Raw genomic sequence first — 20,050 nt, forward strand, 5'->3', positions numbered from 1 at the left:
CACACAAACACAGACGGTCCCACATCAGCTCTTTCTTTGTGAAGCCGGCCAACTGCTCTGACACCAGTGTGTTGAATATTCATGTACATTAGTAGTAGTTTACCAAGTGGATGCTACTGAGCCTTCATGGACCGGGGCGCAGCTTGTCAACAGGGAGGGAAGGCAACTAGTGGCTCGGGGCCCTGAGAGCTGGTCTGAGCGCGCTTGCCGGAGGGACGAACCAAGCGAGAATTTCGTCCATAGAGATTGAATGAAGGGGTGCATGATTTTTCTTGCTCCTGTCCTGCGTGTATGTACATGAATGCTACTGCGGATCCGTGTTCACAAGAGTACAAAGGTCCACACTTTTTTTTTAACCACAGACATGCGCGGTAATCTTATCGTTTTGCTCAACTTAGCAACAAAGCTAGTTGCTAACGTTCAGTGATGTCATCGTTGTAACGTAACATGATACATACTTATCTAATCAATGTGATGAACATGTTTACTTTTTGCTTGGGGCCCCCACAGACTCCAGAATCGCCTCAGTGTATGGACTTTGTATGACGCCATCATCCGTGTCAAACATGAACAAAAGCATCTGGAGAACGTTTGTTATCCTCGTCAAAACTACAACCCTGATCCTGGACACGCCCACATTTTCAGTTTTACCCTAAAACACTGACACATGGCTGACATTTTATAGCTCGATCACGTGGGTCTCAATCACCTAAACTCTTGAAATACTGAACGCCACGACCGTTAATCCAGATACATAAAGACACAACATCAGGGCATCCTGTCAGAGTCTGTCTGCTAAAAGCGTCGTTTGGTTGTGTGGACTCAGACTGGTACCATCAGCAAGGTTCTGAGTCTGTGCCTGCATCGTGGAACGAGGATGGATCCAGCTGACGGCATAAATGAAGACCAGCTTCTGGACTACGACATCCAGATGAGCATTCAGGAGTCGTGTGCCAGAGAACACCTGGTGGCATCAGAGAGGTGCACCTGCAGCACCACCTTCATTCTTTCCTTGGAAATGTTGCAAGCTTCTTTCAAATGTGTCTCTTCTCCTTTGAACACTTAGAAGGGAGGCGCTGAGGCTCGTGGACGCCATTGATCGAGGTAAAGACAGACGCTGTGAATGGCACTAAATTCTGCTGCTCAATTCAAACTGTGAGAAACAAAGGCAAGTGCTTCATCCTTCCACGTCCTCTTCGTCCAGCCGCATCCTCAGGAATCCACAGACACTTTAATTTGAGCTAAACACAAACGACAACACTTCCAGATCAGTTCCTCCGTAGACAAGTGTGACAAGCAGACGGGAACACAATAAATACGACACTTCTGTACTCCCACAGCTGTTTACGGATTTGACCGCATCTATCAAACACTGTCAGGATTCAACTTGAGCCACAGTTTTCATCACATTAAACCTCCCGACTGAAACTGTCTCTGCAGGCGACTTGTTGGCTCTGCGGGAGCTCTGTGATTGCCCAGCAGCCCTTGGTCAGTTGGACGAGTACGGCTGGTACCCCCTGCACAGAGCAGTGGTCCAGCCCCTGGTCCCGGTCCTGGAGGTGGTGCTGTACGGTGGGTAAGAGGTCCAGACTTTTACGTCATGTACTCATACCAATGATTGGCTCAAACTAAACTCAAGACTGCTTTTATCTAAGGTAGTTAACAAAGGTAGATCCTCCAAAGGGTTCTTGTTCTGGGGAAAGTTCCAGTGATCGTAGGATACCATTTGTGTTCCCTCTCATGTAGAGTCTGCATGTGCAGGCTCAGAAGTGACGGTGAGACCGTTTTCGTAGAACTTCGCTGAGGGAAATAACGTTCAACACTTTTGTGCTTCAGCTTCTTTCCGTCTGACTCTGGAAGAAAAGACTTCGGACGGTGAGACCTTCCTGACTTTAGCAGTGAAAGCCGGTTTGGTGGGAAACGTAGAACTTCTGCTCGACCACGGAGCTTCTCCTCACACCACCACCGACAAGAACGAATCCCCTCTGCTTTTAGGTCAGGACACCATATGCAAACCTTCTGGTATATTCACAGAAGACGTGTAGTCATACCTGTGGGACAGAGAGGTGGCGTCCATCCTCAGAAGTACTGGTTCTTTGTCCTCTCTGCAGCAGTTCAAGCTGGATCCCCTCAGATGGTCTCCTGTCTGTTAGCTCGGGGAGCTCGGGTGAAGCAGGTCTGTCTGAAGAAGTGGACTGCCGTGCACGAGGCCTCCAGGGTCGGCTGCGTTCATGTCATGGAACTCCTGCTGCAGCACGGAGGACAGTTGGCAGAGACGGACCAGCATGGAGTGACTCCTCTGGGCATCGCTGCTGAGTACAGCCACCCTGAAGTCCTGGAACTCCTCATTAAACATGGTGAACCATCACCCAGTCTCCTTGACTTCCTCTGTCTTAACAGATTCATAGAGCAGCTTTGTTCAAACTCATAGTCACCAGATGTTTGGCTTCAGCTTCTGGACTGGAGGATCCCAGCAAAAAAGTAGGGACGTGTACAAGAACCAGCGCGTTTCAGGATGTACTGGATCCCATCAAAGTGGGTGAGACACAGTTCCCATGACGTAAATAGATAACGCTCGGAATAGCGACCTTCCCAGATAGAGAGACCACTGGTTCAACGTCATTTTGATGGTACGACAACTTGTGAATGAGGAGAATCCTGTTTGTCTGTTTCAGCACTTTGTAACGTGAGCCAACTGTGCACAAAACTCTTGCTCCCTTGTTGCGCTGCATTCAGTGATTTGAAGCTAGAAACAATCAAGGCAAATTTTCTGCATTTATTTTTAAGGTGCTGAAGTGAACGCCCAAGCACCCAATGGTGACAGCGTCCTGTACGATGCAGCGGGTTCAGGGAATCCGGACTGTGTTGACATCCTGCTGCAGCACGGAGCGAATCCCAACATCCACAACCTGAGTTCCCAACTTCCCATCCACCGGGCCGCGTACGAGGGACACTACCTGTGAGTAGGTCACGCAGAGACGTCGACTAACCCAGTTAGAGAGAAAAGTTAATATTCTGACCGCAACGCTGCACACAGAAAGATAAACTTCTATTTTGCAGTACTACCTCTTCCAGTGCTGCTCACTTGAACCTGCTGTTCGGGTCTAAAACACAGCATTCGTTGATGGCTTCACTTTTCTCCACCAGAGCTTTGAGAATTTTGATCCCAGTCACCACTCGACACGCTCTTCGTATGTCTGGCCAAAGTCCTGTCCACTCTGCTGCTGACGGAGGCCACGCCCACTGCCTGGAGCTCCTGCTGCAGAGAGGTTTCGATGTGAACGCACCGTTGGCTCCTCACATCTCTGAAAACTATGGTGACATGAGGAGGAGCCCGCTGTACTTCACCGTCTCCAATGGGGACACAACATGTACAGAGATGCTGCTGAAGTCTGGAGCCAAACCCAACATGGACCCGCTGTGCTGCCTCCTAGTGGCGGTCCGGTCGGGCCGCTATGAGATTGTGAAGCTGCTGCTGGCGGCCAACGCCGACGTGAACTGTTACTTCACATTTGTGAACAACACCGTGTTTCCGACGGCACTGCAGTATTGCCTGAAAGACGAGGTGATGTTACGGCTGTTGCTCAACAACGGTTACAACGCTGAGAAATGTTTCTGTTGTAACCATGACGACGACTGGGATGACCTCAGTGAGTCTTGTAACTCAGAGATTCAAGAGGAAAAAATTGCTGTGAGTATTTTTTTCTTTTTGAAGTGTATGGAAATGTATCAAAGCACAAGACTCAGAACAGATTTATAGGTTTCTTAATTTACTATGGCTCCCTTCATGTTTGAAATAACACACACCTTTGGTCACATGACCATATATATATATATATAATGGGTATGGACACGGGCTGCACGGTGGTGCAGTGGTCAGCTCTGTGGCCTCACAGCAAGAAGGTTCCGGGTTCGAGTCCCGGCTGCAGCACGGGGTCTTTCTGGGTGAGTCTCCATGTTCTCCCTGTTCCTGCTGGGTTCTCTCTGGTACTCCAGCTTCCTCCCACTGTCCAAAGACATCAATTTGGGGACGAGGCTGATTGATTCTCTAAATTGACCGTAGGTCTGAATGTGAGTGTGAATGGTTGTTCGTCTCTGTATGTTGGCCCTGTGATGGACTGGCGACCTGTCCAGGGTGAACCCCGCCTCTCGCCAGTAGATGCTGGGATAGGCTCCACCCCCCGTGACCCTTACTAGTAAGGAATAAGAGGAAGATGACGATGGATGGATGGATGGGTATGGACACAAATAGCAAATAAACTGACATTCAACAAGTATTTTGGCATTGAATTATTTGTTTTTTATGTATCCAGCAAGTCTGTGGGGGCTGCAGCTTCTCAAATATGATTTTTCTTTAATTTTTACGTTGACATACAATTACCATGAAGTCTTTCTGGATTATATTAAATACATGTTTAGTTTAATTTGCAAAATATAGCGAGATAAGGTAGATAGATAAGGACACTTATCTACGGAAACAGCAATGGAGGAATTCAAATTGTTCAGTATGATTGAGTATGAATTATGAAGCTGAGTGGGGCTACTTAAAAAATAAATCGTTATACAAGCACTGCAGTAAAAAAAAAAAAGGTTCTAACCATAATTTCGGTCATCCACCACTTTCAGTTGTTGTGAGTGATCAAAAGTAGCCATGATTCTGATTTGATTGTCCTTTTAACATGAGCTAACAAGTTAATTATTTCATGAGCACGAGATAATGGCTTGTCCTTGAGACAAAAACCCCAAAGTTATATACCCTATTATGGCACATCTTGGTTTCCATACAAACTTGCTAAACAAAATCAAGGAAAAGTTACAATAGAAAAGGAGAAATCCAACAGAAATCTAATAGAAAACCAGGCCTGCTACAGTGCAGCACACAAACCATCCTAACTCAAAGACAGACTGGGACAAGTAGAAAAAGGATGAAGGGTTGATTAGAGCAGTTCGTCTGACAGGGGAACAACAAGGGCAGATAAAGCCGTGCCTTCACAGCAGGTTGATTTCTTGTCTCCTGTCGTCCAGTTCTGTGACTTCGTCTGCGTCTCCTGGCTGGTCAACCTGGTGGGCCAAGTCGTGTCCATCCTCCTGGACTACGTCGGGCAGGTTTCTGTCTGCAGGAAGCTCACCAAAATCCTGGAGAAGCACAAAGAGTGGCCTCACATCCTCCGGACCATACGTGAGTCACATCAAGACAGAATTCAGGACTCAAAAGCAGGACAGAGGCGGGAGGGTGGAGAGGTGGTGTGACTGGACAAGCATGGGAAGAAAGAAAGAGTACAAAGGGCTGGAGACAAACCTGCTTCACTGCTGCAACATGTCTGCTCTGTGCCACAGGTAACCCTCGCTCTCTGTGTCACCTGAGCCGAGTGGCGGTCAGGAAGCACCTGAGCTGCAGCAGCCTGCCGTCCGTCCAGCTGCCCAACAGACTCAAGGACTACCTGCTGTTCAAAGACAGCGACCTGTATGGTCAAATCGTCTGCAAGGGGAACTGAAGACGCCCAACAAATCTTTAATGTCTTGTTTTTTGCTTTCAAGTCTTAAAAAGAGGTGCGATAATCAACTGCAGTATTTTTACTGCGACTAGAAATCACATTATTCAGACAGGAAAATGTAATATGTGCAACAGCGACGGGCAGAAACATAAAAAAGATCCCAAATGAACATTCCAGTCATCGCTGGTCTCGCTGCTCCCTGCCCACGCCGCCTCCGTCCACAGCTGCTCAACATGTCTGATGAAGCAGTCTGAGGAGAGACGCACACAGCAGTATGCAGTACCTTAATTGATGTAATTATGATGGGTCTGCTCATTCAGGGGAGGTCTGAGTGCACTTCAGACCACCTACTGATCATTTACAGACTAGGGCCCAAATATTGAGCACTTCTTCATACTTAGCTTATGCAGTATTTTCCTGATATGTCAAAGAAGTAGCTGTACAGCCCTTGAAATGTCCTGCTACAACATGCATTCACTCATATAACACGACCTTGCAGCCCGAAATACTTGAGATATCTGACTATAATGTGACCAGATGTACTTATACACACTTAAAATGGACTGTTGGTCTAAAAGTGCCTGCTGAATAAAGATGGATAAAAGGTGTCTGTATTTGAGAATATTATGGAATATCATTCAGTAAAAGCCTTATATATATATATATATATATATATATATATATATATATATATATATACTGTATATATATATATATATATATATATATATATATACTGTATATATATATATACTGTATATATATATATATATGTAGATAGATAGATAGATTTACAGATATGTAAATAATATTGTAAAAAATAGGGTTTTAAAATAAAAAGTGAAGTGAAAAGTGAACAATTATGAGATAAGTTCATTTTAATGATTTTTTCCTTTTAATTTTCTCATACTGGTGTTATGGGTTTTAATTTATTGAAATATAGATTTCTGTTACTATGTTTCTGGTGTCTGTTCATATGTTTGTGCCATGTTTTAATTAAACTTTTGCATAATAATTGTCTATTGCCTAAGACACAAATAATTAAGGACGTTACAATCACAAGTTCTTCCTGCTGGGGAGCTACACGACATACAACCCTGTTCACCGTTGGTTATGAATGCGCCTCCGATGGCGCTGCGTTTTTGTGTTGATTTACACTTGTATTTAGAGCCGTCCTGGTGTGATCTGATTACCACAGTCTAACAGGGTCACAGTGACCACAGCAAAAACTCTAAATTTAACCTCCTGAACTGCAGGAGCAGCAACAACAACAACAACAAGGCTCCACATTCTGTGGGGTCAACTGAGAAACTGATGAAAGAACGAGGTCACGGTATTTTTGAATGACCTCCAAACTGTGTTGACATCAGCTGGAAGTGTGTGTTAATGTGCTCAAAGACAGTACAGTGCATGCAGATTAAAAGGAGACAATAATCAAGGACTAATTAGGACATTACAGGATTCTCAGGTGACACAGAAGGAACTCGGCTAACGGTGTCCATCCAGCCGATCTTAGGTTTCACCGTTAATCTGTTGAGTTGCTGGGACAGCTGTTACACATAATTAGGAGAGATAACTCACCATGTTAAAGTACTTTCTTGTACAGGTGATGAGAGAGAATAAGTCAAATATAATAGTGTACAGGAACAAGGCAAGGCAATTTATTAACTCCATGGCAACAAGGGAACTGGAATCTGTTAGCAGTTAGAAAGCAACCGGTATCACACAATGGACACCAGTTGTACAATGTATCAATATCTTCTATTTTCTTTATTTTCCTAATGACCTACTTATGCTACACATTGTTGTGAACGCTATGGTACCTATGATCAAATGTATGTAAACCTTGTCAAGACACAAGAGGAGGTACAATCAACAAATGTATCAGATATTTATGCTAGTTATGCTAGTCAGCTAATTGTTGGATAAATCAGGACTCTGATAAACATCTCTGTTCAAAATTCAACTGCAGCATCAGTAAAGAAGTATTTGATGCTGACTTTGAGTATCAGTAGTACACATTCTTTATGATACTTGTGTGTTCCAGTGTCTTCCAGACCTCTGAAGTTCACGCGTGTACCACCTGGGCTACTTGATTATGTCATCTTGAAGTTGGATGCTTCAAGCACATTTTCATCAGGTTCTATCATGTTTTCGCAACAAAAATCTTTCTCTGGCAACTGTAAGTAGCCAAGTGAAGGGTTCAGATGAATGTCGTAGGATAAAAAATGCAACATTTCCTTTCAAATGATTCAAATGATGACGCTAACTTCCTGGTGAGCACAGACATGTTTCAAACTTCAGCTGCCTTTCCTGTCAACCCAGGGAAGCAGAGGTCTTTGGTGCCTCGTGTTGTGAACACCTTTAACTTTTGCCTTCCACTTTTATTTTGTGACGGAACCTTTATTTCCACTCTCAGTGCGGCTGCACAGTTGGATGCTAATGAGCTGCGATCCAGGTCAAAGGTCACCTTTACAGCAGGTCAAGGAAGAGAGCGGTGTTATGTCAGTTGGAGCCTTTCCACCTCAGACGTGTAACGTGACATGACAACCACAAACGGTGTGTTAAAGTTGCTTGTGTGGTGGTGCACAGCTCTGATTGTTGCCATGCCAACTGAACAACAAACCGCCCCCGCCAAACACACAGGGACCGACCCTCGGGTCAACACACTTGTGGATGCAATGATGACGTGAACATAGACTGAGAGTTCAGTAGAAGCCAGGGACCTTCAGGGTCCACAGGCTCATTAAGGTCTTGTTGTGTTGTTTATCTGGATTCATCCAAACTGTGTAAGAGTTCTAAATTTTTTGTTTGAGGATTTAAAGTCAGAATTGCCGTGCGCAGGATGAGATGATCGATGAGAGTTAATTTGAAAGTGATTTAATTTAACATGATCAACTCATTTGAATAGAAGTTATTTTCAACCATTGGCCTGTTTCTCCATTTTGTTGACCAGATGTGGCCCAGAAGGTAACTGGGTTTCTAGTTGTGTATGTGGTCTTCAAATGTGCAGATTCTGCATGAGTCCATGTAAAAACATGTCTGAACTGACAGAGACATCAGATGTATCTTGCTCGTGCATACACTCTTTAGGTTTTTTGGGGTCAAAAGTTGGTTTTATGAAGCGAGTCCACTCCTGTTTTAGCTCAGGCTTTTGGACTTGGTTGTATTTGGTGGGGATGAACAGAAATTTGGGAGATTGTTTCTCAGAAACCCTTTCAGTCCTGAGGTTGCTGTGCCCTGAAGCAGCCTCTAAGCCAGCCATCAGTCCTCAGCTGTACTGGACACCTCCCCATCCTCAGGGAGAACAACAACACCCCAACCATGTTTCTGAGTATCCTGACACATTATGTAACACTGCAAAGCTTCATCGCTGATGTCTCCCCGTGGCGTTGTGTTCCCTTTCGATTCTTTCGAGGCACGAGTCGCTGATGAGCACAGGCCACTCAGAGGGCTCACATTCCTTTCATAAGCCTATCTCACCCCCCCCCCCAACACCCTAAAAAAAGACAAGACCATCAGAGGCAGGCAGCCCTCCCCTCTCGATCTGTCAGCTGGGACTAGTAGTTTAACGAGAACGCTTGGTGATCCACCACCAGTCGCCTGCAGCATCCCTGATCTGATGCAGCATGCAAGAGATTGAATCATAAACAGATTCCAGTAATCAGGGAAGAGTATCAAGAAAATCTAGAACCGGCAGAGAACCATGAGCACCTTTGGGTACCAGAGGGAGCTGAAGAAGTATGAAGATGTAGATGAAGATGAGCTGCTGGCCACACTCTCCTCCGAGGAGCTCCAGGAGCTGGAGAGGGAGCTGGCCGACATCGACCCCGATGACGACGTGCCCATCGGCCAGAGGCAGAAAGACCAGACTGCCAAAACTCCAACAGGGACCTTTGACAGGGACGCCCTGCTGAAATACTGGGAGGACGAGAACAAGCTGGAGAACAAGGAGCTGGAGTACGAACCTGAGCAGGTGAGGCAGGACGTCATCGGCAGGACGTCAAACAAATCAAATCACTCTGCAAAGATCCTCATGCAACTGAATTATCAGTAACTCTGGAAATCAACATGCAAAAACTAGAGTCTTTATCTGAAGCTGCCACATCGCATTCTGAGAAACAACAAAAGGGCTGACATGAAAACGCTCAGTGCACCCAACTGCATCATACTACGCTGATGATGTCACATGATTGCTGTTCACTATTCACTATTTCCTTTGTACAACACTTCCAAGCTTTAAGGGCCAAGCAATTCCCATTGGGAACAAAACAAACAATTGCAAAATTTAAAAAAAGTGCAAAAAACAAAAACAAAACACGGATGGAAACCGTCTAAAAATACAGGCAGTCTGAGAAACGGCAGGGTTACTGAGTGCCAGCCAGCACTGCAGGGGGATTTTAATTAGAGGAGGCTGGAGAATGTCAGGGTACGACCTCACTTTTCCATCCTGTTATCGTCTGCAGGGGCGACACCCAGATAAGTGCAGGGGAGAGCAGGTGAACGCCAGCGACGCCAGCAAGTCTCCAGACAAAATCAGGAGCACAGACGACAGGAAGAAGGTGCTACAAAACGGGAAGAAAGCACTGAGCGATTACAGCAAAACTGATGCAAAGGAAGATGGGGCAGAGAAGCGAGATGAGTGTAAAGAGGAGGCGCCGATTTGGAGTAAATATACCCAGAAGAAGAGTCCATTAAAAAGCTCAAGCAGCGAATCCGGGAGCTCTGAAACCACAAACCCCAACGTGACCTCGGACAGAGCGAGCGGGAACCCCATCGTCATCGAGGAAGCTCTGGAGAAAATTCTGAGTGACGATCCAACAATGAGTGAAGTCAACCTCAACAACATTGAAGACATTTCCCAGGAGACTTTGCTGCGCTTTGCAGAGGCCCTATGCACAAACACTCACGTGCACGTTTTCAGCCTCGCCAACACCCATGCCGATGATCGGGTCACCTTTGCCATTTCCAAGATGCTTCGGGAGAACAGCGCCATTAAAAACCTCAACATTGAGTCCAACTTTGTGTCTGGTCAAGGCCTCCTGGCCCTGCTGGCAGCGCTGCACCACAACACGACATTGGTGGAGCTTCGCTTCCACAACCAGAGGCACATCTGCGGGGGGAAGGTGGAGATGGAGATGGTCCAGCTGCTGAGAGAAAACACCACTTTACTTAAGCTCGGCTACCAGTTCGAACTTCCAGGCCCGAGGATGGCAGCGACCAGCATCTTGACGCGAAATCAGGACCAACAGCGGCAGAGGCGGCTCCAGCAGAAGAAGGAACAGAGTCCCATGGAGGTTTTGGGACAAACATCTGGTTCCTCGGCAGAAAACAGACCACCAAAGAAGGTGACAAAATGTTCTAAAACAGTCGAACCTCAGAGCAGAAACCCTCCCCCTCCTGCTCCCCCGCCATGCCCGTCTCTAGAACCACCAACAAGGAAGATCGCCGAAATGGTCAAACAACACGAAAGCTCAAAAGGCCAGAAGGCTCAGATGAACCAGAGAAAACCCAAGTCCAAGAAGCTCAAGAACGGTGCCAACGAGAAGGAGAGCGTTGATATTCTCAGAGAGCTGAAGAATTCCTTAAAGCCGTCGCTGCAGAATAGACGAGATGAATCCTCCCACCTGCCCCCCCCGCAGAGGTCGAGCCGGGATGACCTGATGGCAGCAATCCGCGGGAGCAGCATCAGATCCTTGAAAAGGGTAAGACTTCCGGGTTAATCAGGTTTTGAAGGAATCTTTGAGTCAAAGCATCCAAGGCATCTTTTAGCCTCCAAAAGCCAGTAGAGCCACCAGGGAGAGCGCCTGCTGTCATCGGACAACAGCTCCTGTCTTTCCTCGACTCTCCGGCAGGTTATTAATAGTCCGACTTCTCCACTGCTGCTTGATAACCCCGAGAACTGCGGCTGGGGAGAGAGAGAAGACAAACACAGGCATCCAGATTCACACCAGGACCAAGTCTGGAGGGTCTTTTAGGACACAAGTCCCATTCGTCCACACATGCATCCAGGAGAATGGTATAAGTTAACAGCGCAAAACTCTGGTTCTGTCTTTCCCAGAAATTTCACAGAATCTACGTGCTTTGAGGCACTTCGATCAAATGAGGTCCAGTTCTAGTTCAGGTGCAGCAGAGTGGATTCGGTGGTGTTTCCTGTGATCATCGCTACCCATGGTGTTAGCGACGCTACACGGTGTTAGCGACTCTACATGGTGTTAGCGACTGTCTAATCTAGAAAACAAAATGGGTGACATCGAGTATCTGTCAGCACCTTAAAGGAACACACCACATGTTGGAGGAAGTTGCCCCCAGATAGATGATAGATAGAGCAGCATGAGGAAACTGAGGAAGACCCAGGCTAGTTAGCTTAGCACCGTGACCAATGGTGGGTGGGAAATGTTAGCATCAGCTAGCTCTGGCCCAGGATGCTGGTGTGTCCAGCAGGAATCCTCTTCATCCTCATGATGGGTAGCAGTAGTCGCTCTTCTAGTCATCAACAAACGTTTGGTTCTGTTAGCGATTCAAGGATGAGGTGTTTGTGTAGGCTAACAGGAAGTTAGCATTTCCATGGGTTCCCTTCACCAAAAGCCAATGGGAATTAAAAACGAAGAAGCTACTGCTTTGACGTGAATCTGCCGTGATACCATATGAAGTCTGGTCTGACATATTTAATGTAAATATGATTCAACGGTTGTAACTGCTGCCGTAAAAACTGAGGTCTGCTGTCATTTGTCGTTATTTCAGGTGGATTTATCACAGACTTGAACCCACCGACGGATCACAACTCAGCTCTTCACTCTTATTTCACATTTGGAGTTGATTCCTACTCAAGTTGTCACACAGTGTAGCAGCAAATTGTTTCAGGTATTTTATTTTGTTCCTGTGAATATTGTGACTTGTAGAGAAATAAAGTTTTTATTCTGATCCAGTCTGGTGTCTATAAATTCTCTTTATTTCAGATTGATAGAATATGACTTCTATACTTCCAGTTTATCAATTAATGTAATAGGGAGGCCCGGTGGAGCAGCGGTCCTCACTGTGGCCCCCCAGCAAGAAGGTTGTGGGTGGAGCCCCGGCTGCAGCACGGGGTCTTTCTGGGTGAGTCTCCATGTTCTCCCTGTTCCTGCTGGGTTCTCTCTGGTACTCCAGCTTCCTCCACAGTCCAAAGACATCAAGAGGGACCAGGTTAATCCAGACTCTAAATTGACCGTAGGCGTGGCTGGGAGAGCCAATGGTTGTCTGTCTCTATGTGTTGGCCCTGCCATGGACTGGTGACCTGTCCAGGGGGAAGGCTGCTGGGATAGGCTCCACCCCCTCCACCCTGAACAGGGGGAGAGGGGGAACATGGATGGAGGGATGGAGGGATGGAGGGATGGATGATGGATGGATGATGGACTTTACAAAGCAGATGTTCGGCCATTGCAGGTATAATTCAGTACATTGGTTTAGTCAGTAAACTCCTTGTGTGAGGAGATGTTGCTACCAGATTAGCTTTGGCTGCTCTTTGGTCTGTTGAATATGCGCCTATTTGAGCCGACTTGGACACATTTTGTGTCACAAAAGACAAACGAAACCAATGCACAATAAAAAAATATAGGCATGAATGACATGTATGAAGGAGAAGATATCAACTATAACATCCACAGTGCAAATATATTTATATTTTCTTATTAAAAAGTATTTCACATGTATTTGAGAGGTCCTAGCAGCCATTTTGTGTACTGTTGTCCTGGAAACAGAATCTAGAGTAGACCTGGTTAGCACTAGCTAGTTAGCACTGGCAGTAAAAAAAAGAAAAGAAAAGAAAGTGAATTATGGGGAGAAATGACAAACATAATGATGTCTACAACTGAAATGCTCTTTAGACAAGTATCTAATTATTATTAATAGTATTAATATCTCTTACTGTTATTATGGGACATGGGAGTTGTGCAGTAACATATATACCTGTATATGTACACACACACACACACACACACACACACACACACACACACACATTTATATATATATATATATATATATATATATATGTATGTATAAATGAACAGAAATATATAAACAAAATTAGATAAGGAAATTAAGGCAAAGACATGGCAAAGTATCAAGTAATAACCAATACTAAAATGAGCTTTAATTTCATTTTTTGAATATTGTTAATAAGCTGCCGGACCGTGACGGCCCAAAGACAGCAGCAGATCGAGTTCCTTTTGTATCATCTCTAACTTATGAAAAGTGTCAGAGAGCTGGAACCTGATTGGCTGAGAGCTGCAGCGTCTTTAATCGAGTGACATATTCCTGTAACATGGAGACTTGTTTTCTCTGCAGCTGTTCCACAATTGAATTACCAGGTTGCCGCGTTGTTCATTAATACTTCTCACACACAGAACCTCCTGAAGGTATGGAGGTTCACCCGCCAGCTTCATGTTGGCGGCTGGAGTGGAGGATCAACTCGCTGTGTTCTCTAATAAAGATGAGTCACCGAGGGATTAAACCTCACTACGAACTCAGAGATGTGAGGTGACAGCCAGCAGCAGCTGCTCGCTGTCTGTCACCCACACGGCCCAGCGCAGGACCCTGTTCTACATGGATGTCTGTTCAAGCTCAAACAGGGTCGATTGAACAGAACCACTTGTTCCTGTTGTACTTTTTAAGGATGTTTCATAATAATAGGCGGATTCAGCCTTTCTAGTCACTTGGAGATCAACGCCAGCACACAATGAACGACCCAGCACGAGCAGTCTGGCAAGCAAAGTATAAATCGGCGCACTACATGTTATTAAAACTGGCCTAACATTCAGCTGAGCTTGGTTCCATTAAACGAACAGAAGTTAATAACTCACAGCAGGGGAAGCCAGCAGTTCTAGATCGCCCTCTTGTGGCTGCCTGCGTATCAGTCCCGCCGCCATGTTAGCAGATGGGAACTTTACAGAAATTTGAAATAAATTTTCCATCCAAAACAGCTTGAGCTTCTTTTCAGTTTTTCCCTTTTCAAGGGTTTTGTGTTCTCTGATCAATTTTGGTTTCAATTAGTTGTTTGATGCTTTAAAAAAGAGGGCGTGGCTTAAGTGAAGACCGGTCAAGGGTCGGTCAGGAGGAGCTTCAGCTGCATGTCCTGACACGCCTGCATCACCGCCACGAAAGTGTGCGTCAAGTCCTGCATTTATCTGGCTAGCACCCCTGGTGGTCTGGCTGGGGATGCGTGATGTTCAAACACTTTCACTGGAAAACAGAATCTTGATGTCTCCAGGTGGAGGTCCCGCCCACAGCCATGGCAGAGCTTCAGGAGTAACTGGACCCTGATCACCACCGGACGTTCTTTTTATCTAAATTTAGCAAGAAAAAAATAGCAGAGTTTATTAAGCAGCTGCTTGCCCCCCCACCCCCCCCGAGCAGGGAGCTGGGACAGCCAGCATGACACCCCCACGACACCACTTCACGGCTTCAATCAAACGCCATGTAAGAGGACTTTAATTGAAGGAAAATGAAATCTTCCACTTGCAGAGCGCTGACGGACGCAGCAGCGCGTCTGTCTGACGACGCCATGCTAATATTAGCAGCACCCCCGCCACCGTAGCGCCTCAACTTCTGATTCTCATTTATCCTCATATACAAAATAATACTTCATGAGCCAGGTACTCTGTTCCTTTAAGAGCTCACTTAAAATTGAGTAAGCCTAGTAAAAGTAATAATTCTCACAATGGAAGAAGTGAAAATTAAATATCCTGTTTTCGCAGTCATATTTTGGACTAATTTGGAATAATGAATACACTATATCTATATGTATCTATAGATATAGATATATAAACTGCTGTTTTTAGCTTGTGTAACCACACCAACAGTAAAGAAAATGTTTCCAGAACGCAAAGAGTTAACAGGCCAAAATCTGTTGACCAATCAGAGCGCAGCTCTGGACCGCACAGGGAGGCTTCACTCAGGTGTGACAGCCCGCTGAGGACAGGTGTCTCCGCTCTGATGGAGGCGTGCATGCGGTGGAACCTTGTCACTGCACGAGTTGTGTTATTGTCGGGTCGATTTTGTGAGTGAGGTCCTGCTTCTGAGACGTGGAGTCAAAGAGGAAACTCCGAACGGGTGAGTGGAGAAAACGCGGCGCCAAGAGGCCACGCTACTAGCATGCTAGGCTAACATGATAGCCAGCACATGAGGTGACCTGAAGCCGTTTATCAGCGAAGGCACAGCTGTTGACAGCGAACCTGCTCGGTGTTTACGGTGGTTTGCTAAGCTACTGAGCTGCTTCAAGTCGACGCACTATGTAAATTACATCCATGTTCCCCCTCTCCTCCTGTTCAGGGTGGTGGGGGTGGAGCCTATCCCAGCAGCCTTCCCCCTGGACAGGTCACCAGTCCATAGAGACAGACAACCATTGGCTCTCCCAGCCACGCCTACGGTCAATTTAGAGTCTGGATTAACCTGGTCCCTCTTGATGTCTTTGGACTGTGGAGGAAGCTGGAGTACCAGAGAGAACCCAGCAGGAACAGGGAGAACATGGAGACTCACCCAGAAAGACCCCGTGCTGCAGCCGGGGCTCCACCCACAACCTTCTTGATGGGGGCCACAGGGAGGACCACTGCTCCACCCACAACCTTCTTGATGGGGGCCACAGGGAGGACCACTGCTCCACCGGGCCGCCCCCCCATGTAAATTCACATTTCTGAATATCTTCGTTTCATGGATATTGCAATGTTTTTTGCACGTTTTTTTAAATTATTCCTTTTATATTTTCTAACATTTGTGAAATGTGTTCTGTTTTTATTTTTAAAGACAAAACTGTTTTTGTGCTGTATCATGTTGAAAAGTTGAATTTCACTTTTTTTCATGCCTTTTGTTGTTTGGTGTTTTGTGGTAGTGATGTGTGTGTGTGTGTTGTGCGGTGAGTGATTGTGGTGCGGTCGTGACCAGGGCGGTGTTCTCCTCTTGGTCGTGACCAGGGCGGTGTTCTCCTCTTGGTCGTGACCAGGGCGGTGTTCTCCTCTTGGTCGTGACCAGGGCGGTGTTCTCCTCTTGGTCGTGACCAGGGCGGTGTTCTCCTCTTGGTCGTGACCAGGGCGGTGTTCTCCTCTTGGTCGTGACCAGGGCGGTGTTCTCCTCTTGGTCGTGACCAGGGCGGTGTTCTCCTCCTCCTGGTAAAGACACCATAACGTTGAGTTTCAGAAACCAGAATCTGATTCGATTCAACAGGACATTGTTGAATATCTTTTGTTTTGGGAGTCCACATTTATTTCGTATCAATTTTTATATTTTTATGATAAAGAGGAAAGTGGAAGGTACCACTTTGTCCTTGTCTGGTGTGTTCATTGATCCTGCTTGAAGTCTTTGCTGCCTCCAGTTCTGATATTTTTATCAATCAAAAACTTTCATTTCTTGTTGCTGTGAGGAGCCGAGTGCTGCAGAAGTCATTTCCATGTTGTGGGCACTAGTTGAGGCATCTGGGGTCCCAGAGAGCCGGATTTGTGAAAACCCTTGAGTTTGTTCAGCCTGAGTTGAGGGAAACTCTTGAGTTTCCAGTTCCAGAAAGAGAGGGAACTTGGCTCTTGGTCTGTGGTCACTGAACCCAACCTGCTCGCTGGCAGATTTTATGAATTAAACTCAGAGCTCTCATGACACTGGCCTGCGTTTAAAAACTTTTTTAAAAAGGTCAAAGGTCTTTCACCTGATTTGTGTATATTTTGATGCGCTGAATCCAAAAACAACACCCATTTTCTTTGCTCAGGTCAAGTTTTTAAGATGTAAGTGCACGTTTGGACCTTCAAACAGTGCTAATTCAAGCAAAACAAGGCTTCAGCTGACCTGATCTTTGATTTCACGTTAAAAATGAAACTACGGCAGCCTCAAACTCAAACAATAACCGAAACCGAATATGTCTTTTACTGTAGGAAACTTTTCCCTGCACACCTGGGTGTATGTCTTTAATTCTTGGAAACTGAAACTGTTCCTGTTCATACCTGGAGGCTCATTTATCGTTGAGCGGAGCTCCAGAATGGAGCGAAAATGTGAAGCTGACAGGTTCTGCTCTACAGGTGGCACTGATTCTTCCTGGTCGCCGTGCAAACGTCACTGAGTTTGTGAAGACGGCTTATCGTGCTAGGAGACCAGGACAGGCCGTGTGCGCCTCATGCTCGCCGCATCGATGTGTTGAGAACTTGGTCACTGGAAAAATAAAAAAGGAAAAGTGTGCCATTTGCTGTCCCTGTGGTATGGAGAGAGGGAAAAGGTCATGTGACAGACTGCTGTTTTTGCATGACAAATCTTCAAGGAATCAGTCTCAGGAACATGCATTGTGTTCAGTATCCTGTAGTCCATCTGCCATAAGACCAGTCCCTCATGGTCCAGACCTACCTGTTCCTGATCCAGATGTTGCAAAGGAATCTAGCTCTGAATCTGACGGAACAGATGGTGAAGAAGACGTGCCAGAGGAGAGCGACCGGCCAGTACCTCAAACCCAAGCAGATCTCAATGACCGCACACGAGACTTGAACCTCTCAAAGGAATCAGCACAGCTTCTGGGTTCTCGTCTTCGTGAGAAAAATTTGCTCGCACCTGAAACAACGTTCTACTGGTACCGAGAGCGTGGAAGAGAATTTAGACAGTTCTTCACCGGCCAGAAAGACTCGTCGTCGCGGCTGATTGATGAAATCAGTGGCGCTTCATCCACTCATCCAGCAAAAGTCTCAAAGCAGTTCTTCTCCATAATGGACATGAAAGTTCTTCAATCCTGGTCTTTCTGTGCAAATGGAAGGAACCCACGACGACATGGATCAGTCGCTGTCTGCTCTGAACGACCATGATCATGGTGGGTTGATGTGTGGAGAGCTCAAGGTCGTTGCACTGGCTTTGGGACGACGGTGGGGACACAAAGTATCCATGCTTTGTGTTTGTGGGACAGCCGGGCTGACGATCAACATATCAGGCAGGAATGGCCAACAAGACAAGGACAGTTGGTATGGTAGAAAGACACTTTCTACCATCTCACTTGGACAGTTTCCCTCAAAACTGTGGAGACTTCAGCGAGGGACAGGGAGAGCGCCTCCACCAGGACATTCGTGTCATGGCAGAACGCTAGCAAGGCCGGCGGGATGTGAATTTTCTTGCCGACAACTGTTGGTGTTTAAAACGGGACGTGGTGGCCCCTCAGCACAGGAGAAAGTCACTAAAAAGGCCCTTCATCCATGTTGAGCTTTTGGCTGATGGATAATCATTATTTTCTGAAGTTTGTTGGTTAAAATGCTTGCTTTTTGTGAGGCACATTATCCAAAATAAAAGGTAGTAAATAGTAATAAAGGAGGTTAATTATTTTACCACCCCACGTCTTAAAAACTGACCTGATTGGACAAAATAAGCATGATTTTTGGATTTTGCAGAGCAAACTACGCTAGGTTCACCTATCACATGCTTGACCTTTTTTTCTTGGCAGGCCGGTGTCATCGGACCTGTCAGGATCATGTGATGCAGCATTGATATTTAGCATTAGCCTGGTTTATTTAGCATTAGCCTGGTTTATATAGCATTAGCCTGTTATATTCAGCATTAGCTTGGTTTATTTAGCATTAGCATGAACCTGGTTTATTTAGCATTAGCTTGGTATATTTAGCATTAGCATTAGCCTGGTATATTCAGCATTAGCTTGGTATATTTAGCATTAGCATGAACCTGGTATATTCAGCATTAGCTTGGTATATTTAGCATTAGCCTGGTATATTTAGCATGAACCTGGTATATTTAGCATTAGCCTGGTATATTTAGCATTAGCATGAACCTGGTATATTTACTGAATGTCCCTATCTGTGCTGCAGGGGTTGACGGCCCCTCCTGTTAATGTGCAGGGTGTTCATCCTCTCGCTCTGTATTCTCATCACTTCAGTGTTCATGACGAACTCCAGCTTCCACACAAGACAGTAAAAACATGAATAGGAGGAGCTCATGGCTGCCATTTGTAATATTAGGATGTGGAGTCGACATGTAGGCCTCGCTGAATCCCTCCCCCTGGCGGCAGACACCGTCACCGCCAGCATCCTGGTAACGGAGACGAGCGTTCAGTTCTGTATATCCAGTTTATGTAGAAACTTACGCCCTGGGGGGTGAGTGCCGGCAGCCACCGGTCTCCCAGTGTTGTGGCTCTCCAGCAGCAGTGGCAGGTGGGGGCGGTGGTCCTCCACCGGTCTTGCGGGCCTCTGCCTTCTGTCGGTCGGCTGAGCAGGACTCACCTGTCCGTCTGCTAACCTGGACACAGCTTCTACAGGTAGAAGAGGCCTCTGAATGATCCGTATGGAATCGTTTAATGTTGAACGAGATTCCAGCCGACGTGAGTTACAGCCACGCCTCACCTGCTGGATTCATGTTCTTCGATCGCACCTGTGAATTTGCACCTGAATGACAAAATATCAGTACCTGCATGTCCCTTTTTTCACCTGCAGTATTATAATCAGTGTGGTTAAATGTTACAGGAACTCACACGCCGCTGCGTTTTTTTGCTTCGGTTGCCATAGTAACTCGAAGTATCGGCGCTCCTTTGATGATGGCTTTTCGTCGTCATCATG

General features: G+C 46.1%; 2 protein-coding genes and 1 long non-coding RNA gene across 6 annotated transcripts; 2 read left to right on the top strand and 1 right to left on the bottom strand.

Annotated features, from left to right (window-relative positions):
- The first annotated feature begins 877 nt into the window (after positions 1-877).
- LOC147259435 (ankyrin repeat and SOCS box protein 15-like) lies at positions 878-5,631 on the top strand. Its single transcript, XM_086207964.1, has 9 exons — positions 878-981; positions 1,067-1,104; positions 1,441-1,572; positions 1,837-1,995; positions 2,112-2,357; positions 2,788-2,959; positions 3,148-3,691; positions 5,026-5,179; positions 5,338-5,631. The coding sequence occupies exons 1-9, from the start codon at positions 878-880 to the stop codon at positions 5,493-5,495; spliced, it is 1,707 nt and encodes a 568-aa protein (XP_086064090.1). The 3' UTR covers positions 5,496-5,631.
- A 974-nt stretch (positions 5,632-6,605) lies between these two features.
- On the top strand, positions 6,606-12,423 carry lmod2a (leiomodin 2 (cardiac) a). 2 transcript variants are annotated; one of them, XM_086209817.1, is made up of 5 exons: positions 6,606-7,361; positions 7,543-7,677; positions 7,915-9,471; positions 9,962-11,200; positions 11,351-12,211. In XM_086209817.1, the coding sequence occupies exons 3-5, from the start codon at positions 9,202-9,204 to the stop codon at positions 11,471-11,473; spliced, it is 1,632 nt and encodes a 543-aa protein (XP_086065943.1). In that variant the 5' UTR covers positions 6,606-7,361; positions 7,543-7,677; positions 7,915-9,201; the 3' UTR covers positions 11,474-12,211. The 2 variants fall into 2 exon arrangements, with proteins under 2 accessions (XP_086065943.1, XP_086065944.1); XM_086209818.1 differs by lacking the exon at positions 11,351-12,211 and adding an exon at positions 12,240-12,423 and having other exon boundaries at positions 7,543-9,471.
- On the bottom strand, positions 9,064-19,939 carry LOC147259437 (uncharacterized). 3 transcript variants are annotated; one of them, XR_015117279.1, is made up of 4 exons: positions 19,582-19,939; positions 17,459-17,663; positions 16,413-16,636; positions 9,064-11,403 (listed from the first exon to the last, which is right to left on the bottom strand). It is a non-coding gene; the product is annotated as an uncharacterized LOC147259437 (long non-coding RNA). The 3 variants fall into 3 exon arrangements; XR_015117280.1 differs by lacking the exons at positions 9,064-11,403; positions 19,582-19,939 and adding an exon at positions 17,853-19,259 and having other exon boundaries at positions 16,064-16,636; positions 17,459-17,703; XR_015117281.1 differs by lacking the exons at positions 9,064-11,403; positions 19,582-19,939 and adding an exon at positions 17,853-19,258 and having other exon boundaries at positions 16,064-16,636.
- Between the last annotated feature and the right edge of the window lie 111 nt (positions 19,940-20,050).

Source organism: Aulostomus chinensis, chromosome 7 (genome assembly GCF_037954235.1).
Source record: "Aulostomus chinensis isolate RoL2024-O1b breed Wild chromosome 7, RoL_Achi_v1.0, whole genome shotgun sequence".
NCBI lineage: Eukaryota > Metazoa > Chordata > Actinopteri > Syngnathiformes > Aulostomidae > Aulostomus > Aulostomus chinensis.